The sequence below is a fragment of the Limulus polyphemus genome, unplaced genomic scaffold (genome assembly GCF_000517525.1).
Source record: "Limulus polyphemus unplaced genomic scaffold, Limulus_polyphemus-2.1.2 Scaffold1536, whole genome shotgun sequence".
Taxonomy (NCBI): domain Eukaryota; kingdom Metazoa; phylum Arthropoda; class Merostomata; order Xiphosura; family Limulidae; genus Limulus; species Limulus polyphemus.
Genome location: NW_013667146.1, coordinates 149229 through 155698, shown reverse-complemented (window position 1 = coordinate 155698; position 6470 = coordinate 149229). Strand labels below are relative to the sequence as shown.

General features: G+C 35.7%; 1 protein-coding gene across 3 annotated transcripts in view; it reads left to right on the top strand.

The window, feature by feature from the left end:
• The window catches only part of LOC106463995 (netrin receptor UNC5C-like), a 71216-nt gene that overhangs the window by 34003 nt on the left and 30743 nt on the right, over window positions 1–6470 (top strand). For 2 of the 3 annotated variants that reach the window (XM_022391653.1, XM_022391654.1), the window contains exon 5: window positions 122–151. The exons of the other annotated variant lie outside the window; for it this stretch is intronic. In XM_022391653.1, the coding sequence (XP_022247361.1) occupies window positions 122–151 (30 nt within the window). The remainder of the gene's footprint in view (window positions 1–121; window positions 152–6470) is intronic. 3 annotated transcript variants of the gene reach the window in all.

The window sequence follows — 6470 nt, the reverse complement described above, 5'->3', positions numbered from 1 at the left end:
CAATATAGGTTGGGTACAGACAGTGCTTTATAGGTTGGTTTCATAGAGTAAAGTAACGCACTAGAGTTATTAATACCAAAAGGTAATTTTTTTATGTTTTTTCGTTTCTCTATGCTGCCAGTTGGAACGAATGAAGTTAATGGTAGAACTGGTAAGTAGTAAAAGTAATAAAACTTGCACGTGCTTTTTGTATGTCAGTAAGTTGTGTCTGTTTAGTGATATAGATTTTCTTGAAGTATCTGTTACCCTCAACGTTCAGGATTACAAATAATTATCCATTTTATCTGCTAAATACCAGTCTTATAATAATAAACAAAAAAAGGTATCGGTTGTCACTAAAGTGATAACCGTAGATTTGTTTTAAACTAGCTGGTTTGATGTATCATTATGTGTGTTTAATGTTATCAAAACATAGGGAATCAAATATATGTTGTTGTTGGTTTTTAATTTTGCATATAATTTTCTTTTGTTTTGACAACAGCGTTCGTCCAGACTTTGTAATTGAAGAAAAACAAAGTTACATGTGACACACAAGACATACACTGACTCAAGAAAAAAAAAAAAAAAGGCTTAAAGAAGAAAATATTAAACAAACACTAGGAGGCGGTAAAACATGCATTCAACCAAGTATATTCCGTGATAAAAAATAATAATAATAATAACCATGGCTCGACGTGAAAAAAGTAAAAAGAAAAAAAATCACTTTGAAAATTTAAAAGCAACATTTCGTTCAAGAGTGAATATTTCAGTACTCCCAGGAATGTTTTTCGTCTTTGTTTGCACAAAACTACACAATGGGGTCTATCTGCCCTTTTTCCTCCACGCAGGTAATCGAACCCTAGGTTTTAACGTTGTAAGTTCGTGAAACTATCGCCGACCCAGAGATGAATGAAAAAACGAAAATATCAAATATTCCACGAGTAAGATCTTGTAAGGTTAATGTTGAAAAGATTGCTAATATTTGGAGTTAAAAATATAATACTTAATGCCTTTCGGATTTAACACGATAAATAAACTAAACGTATGTTTCCAACGACTGTATCGGGTAAAGAATGTATTTAATATTCCCGTAATTTCGTATAATCAAGAGATCACTTAATAAGCTCCCCCGGATGTGATTTTATAGCGCTAAAATCTGGGGATTGATCCCTGCAGTGAACATAACCCAGGTATCCCATTCCGCTGTTTAATGCTAAACAACAAACACAAATCTAGGTCGGGTGTGATCTAGTCAAGAGTGGCCCAAGAATCGGCGGAGGGTGCTGTTGGCTATATCCTTTCCCTATAATCTATCGTCCCCAGTAGTTCAGCGGTAACTCTGAAACTTATAACGCTAAAAAACCGGATTTTTCAATACTCGTGGTGGGCACAGCACGGATAGTCCATTGTGTAGCTTTGCTCTTAACAACAAACAGATTCTAGTATATTAGCCCAAAACTAAGGCTTGCTTGTTAAGATAGCCGATTAGTAGTTTTGTGCGAAAACTGTAAAACAAAACAAATCATTAAGTAAACCAATTATTCAGTGCGATAGAGAAGCCATTTTGTAATACGGTAATTTCAAATGATCAGTATAGCACCAAGTACTACACAGAATGTATGCGATATAATCCATTAAACACTTTTAGAGCGTAACGTGTTGGATAAGTAGAATATCATACGCTGTTTTTAGTATTCGATTCTGTAAGCACTTTTACTACACAGAGTAAAGCCTTTTGTTTGCCATATACGGTGGCGCCACCTAGGAGGAGGAATTTAGCCGTGTTGACATTTAAAACAGCTTTCTACTTCAATAATAATCATAAATGTAACCTTGTTGAGTACAGTATCCCAAGGTTAATTAAATCAACGTTGTACACAAGCGAAATATCCGATTATATTATCAGATTGATTTTTTTTTATTCATATCTGTTCACTTTGTCTCTTCCAGCACATAGAGCAAATCCTTTTGTTGGCACTAGTGTCAGATCCAGTTCACACTTTTCTCTAGCGACAACAGCAAATAATTTTGTTATTTATAGAGTTTGATTCTTTTCACTCTTTTGTTTAGCGTAAACACCAAATCCTTTCGTTGGCACTAGTGTCAGATCCAGTTCACGTTTTTCCTCTAGTGAAAACAGCAAATCTTTTTCTTGGGTCCATTGCTTGAAACTTTCCTTGCTTTTCTTTGGCGAAAATCAAATCCTTTTGTTATTTATAGAGTTTGATTCTTTTCACTCTTTTGTTTAGCGTAAACACCAAATCCTTTTGTTGGCACTAGTGTCAGATCCAGTTCACACTTTTCTCTAGTTGGCACTAGTGTCAGATCCAGTTCACACTTTTCTCTAGCGACAACAGCAAATAATTTTGTTATTTATAGAGTTTGAATATCTTCACTCTTTTGTTTAGCGTAAACACCAAACCCTTTTGTTGGCACTAGTGTCAGATCCTGTTCACGCCTTTCTTTAACGAAAGTCAAATCCTTTTGTTACTTATAGAGTTTGATTGTTTTTACTTCCATTCTCTTCGTGCTGTCTTTTAACATACACACAGAGAAAATTCTTTCATTGGTTCCTGTGTTTAATTTATTTGTGATTTTTCATAGCGCTTAAAGTGTTGATCTTTCTGTGGGTATTTTTATTTGTTTGTTTATTTCTTCTTGTTGTTGTTTTTTTACTTGAATTTAGCGTAAAACTTCTTTTGGGCTCCCCGTACTAGCTCTTTATATCAATACGCGAATAAATCAAACGCACATAATAACCGCGTAGGAGCTGACTAATTAAGAAAATAGTTCAGACGCGTTATGACGTGAAATCTCCACCTACGCTGTCTATCAAAACTGCTAGTCAATACAAACTACACCCTGCTGTAAAATTCCAACTCGTCCCTGCGTTCGAGGTTAATGAGTTGATGTCTCTTTGGTGTTAGGCATGGGTTAACTTTACGGGTATCCAAATAGAAAAGACAAAAAAAAAAAATAGTGGTTACTCCGTATGTTTCATCTTCTACGTCAACCAGATTATGCTATTTTTTCAAAATGTTTCATGTAATTCGCCTTACAAAATGTAATCAACATCGAATTATTAATCAAATTTGAGCGTTGTGTTGCACGATTTACAAACCATAAACAAACAAAAAATGTTACGCATAGGTTGTTTAAAATTGATTTTTCTTGCGTATTTTGGCCCTGGATGGCCAGGTGGCTAGGGCGCTCGCATTCTGAGGGTCGCGGGTTCGAATCCCCATCTTACCAAACATGCTCACCCTTTTAGCCGTGGGGGCGTTATAATGTGACGGTTAATCCCACTATTCGTTGGTAAAAGAGTAGCCCAAGAGTTGGCGGTGAATGGTGATGACTAGTTGCCTTCACTCTAGTCTTACACTCCTAAATTAGGGCCGGCTAGCGCAGATAGCCCTCGTGTAGCTTTGCGCGAACTTCAAACTTGCGTATTTTAGATCTACACTCAACTTTATCCTTTATATAATCAGTTGCAGTGGATTTCCAAAGACTTTCCTTTGAAGTAATAAAACACTCATCTCCCGTTTTAAACAAAGATTTCTATTTTGAAATAGTTGTTTGCGTTCCCAGACTGTAATTACGAGGATTCAAGGTTCGCATCCTGTTGTCGTAAAAACTCAATCAGTACTTTGGTGCCATGGGTGAGTTATAAGGGTGACGGTCAAATTCCACTATTCGGTCAGAGAAGAGTAGCCCAAGAGTTTCCCGAGGAAAGCTTGTTACCCATATCTAGATCAAACCTCTTTCCTAAGGAAAACTTATCACCCATATCTAAGTAAAACCTCTTTCCTAAGGAAAATTAGTCACCCACGTTTTACCGATATATGGGTGACTAGCTTTCCTCTAGAAACACGTTTTACCTATATATTACAAGAACTCGACTGTTATTGTTATACAGAATGACGACTAAATTAAAAGATCTCGACTATTATTGTTATACAGAATGACGACTAAAATACAAGAACTCAACTATTATTGTTATTGTGACTAGCTTTCCTTAGAAAACACGTTTTACCTATATATGGGTGACTAGCTTTCCTTAGAAAAATACAGAATGACGACTAAAAAATAATAATAGTCGAGTTCTTGTATTTTAGTCGTCATTCTGTATAACAATAATAGTCGAGTTCTTGTATTTTAACCGCACAGTGGAGTCGTACAAATTAGTGTTTGTACAAAACTTATATAAAAGTATATTTCACCAGTTTCGCGATATACTAACTTCTCTCGCAATACACAATATAACGATAGTTACATGAATAAAGTCACCTAAGTAAACTTGTAACTTAAGAATTTAGTATAACAACCTGACAATAGAAGACTTTATGTATGTCGAAAGGAGTATGTATTTACAACAATCAAATAGAGGTGGATATAAGAAATTAAAGAAACTTTACTTAACACTAAATGCATTGAGTGTTATTTGAAACTCTAACTACACGCCATTGACGTGTCCGTAGCTCAGGACAACTCGTTTTTCTCCAATTACAAGATAAGATGTTTTCGTACAGTTAAACATATAATATTTCGTAGTTTACACTAAATCCGGAAAGAAAAAAATTATTTGTAATTTATTATTATTGTTTGTTGTTTTTTTTTTGCAAGCGAGAATGTGTACAAGTTTACTGTTTAAGTTTTAAATGAGATTTATAGTTTACCTACCGCAGTGTTATCAAGTAATGAGGAGTTTTTACTCGTGCTATATACACAGCGTATTTCATTACTTAGTACGTTCATGTTGTGATGTATATACATTAAGTAAATATAACTCAATTGGCTGTATAAGATATTATCAATCGCATTCTTCTGCTCGCGCGAGCATCAAAATAATTGCTTTAATCACTCTTACCTACGAAACCTGTTTGTCTTGACCCGTCCTCCCTCTACTGGCGAAAGCTGGTGGCAGGTTTTCATCGCTCGTCAGCCCAAAATATATTAACTAGTGTTGATATTTTTCTTTTTTGTTATGTTTGAATAAGAACAGAAAAAAAGTCGAAAACAAAGACCGATGTGTTCGTTTGATCTTGCATATCTAATTGAAAGAAGCGTCTAATGAAATATCACACAAACAAACGCACACTCGGCAACTGTAAATATATCTGGAGCGTTCATTATCCTGTCACTAACGTACTAGCTTTGGAATCCAAACAAGTTGGATTTTTAACAGTAAACGTAGGTGAAGGAATTCCCGAATCTCATCTGAATCTATTCGTCAGTTTCTGATAACGTGACGAATTAGCGAAAACCTGAAAAATAAATACAGCACCGAGTACAATAAAATGCAATGTTTCGACATATTTGGTGGGTTTTTTTTCGAGATTATTATTATTACATACATATCTAAAAAATATTTTAAGAATACTATATATGTGTATATAATCATTACACCGCCATAGCCTGTACTTTGATTTTCAGCTTTTTTTTATTTCACTAGCGTAAAAGCCCGTCAAAAATGAAACCACTGGAAACCAAAACTGGCAATACACGAAGGAAATATAAAATTTCCTTTCTCAGAAACATACTACGTATTGCCCCTGAATCCACTACATGTAACTGAGCAAACATGCTACATATTGGTGCATTTGGATAATAGATTAAAACATACGATTACCATGTGATTCCATACAACACCTGTTCTTCTTCTGAGGGAATGTCGTCCTCTTCCCTACAGATAATTGGTATCTTCAATCTGTTTTAACAAAGGCTTTTTGGTCACAATTCCAAAGCCGCTAATTTTTGACTTATTTTTCACAGGAATCCTACCTAGCTCGCCCCCCCCCCCAGTGGCACAGCGGTATGTCTGCGGACTTACAACTCTAGAAACCGGGTTTCCATACCCGTGGTGGGCAGTGCATAGATAGCCCATTGTGTAGCTTTGTGCTTAACTTCAAACAAATAAACCTACCTGACTTGACGTCATAATGATGTGGTGCCACACACATAACGCCACCCCTGATCTGCTCCTGGGACTCTCTCCTTGACAGTTTTTTTATACAGCAGAAAAAGTGCCGAAATTTAGGAGCTATTTACGCCTATGTTAGCATTTGAATTAAACTTAAATGGGAACGGGCAATCAAAAGAGTAAGTATTATAAGAGAAAAAGTGGAATTGGACTCGTGTAACTCACGAAATTAGGAGAAATCGAGCGTGACCAACTAACTGACCGACCGACACTTGGCTTATATATATTGATGATTTTACTATCTACATTTAGGAGCTTCTACGTTGTGAGACCACGTTCTGGAGTAAGAACAGTAACTGAATATTTTTAAACTGTAAAAATTACAACTGCTTTTGACGCCCCCCTCTTCCAGTAGCTCAGTGGTAAGTCTGAAGGCTTATAACGTTAAAAATTTGGTTTCGATACCCGTAGTGAGCACAGCACAGATAGTCCATTGTGTAGCTTTGTGCTTAACTACAAATAAAGCAAACAACAAAAAAAAGTTGTTGATGTTATAAGTTCTTTTCGACAG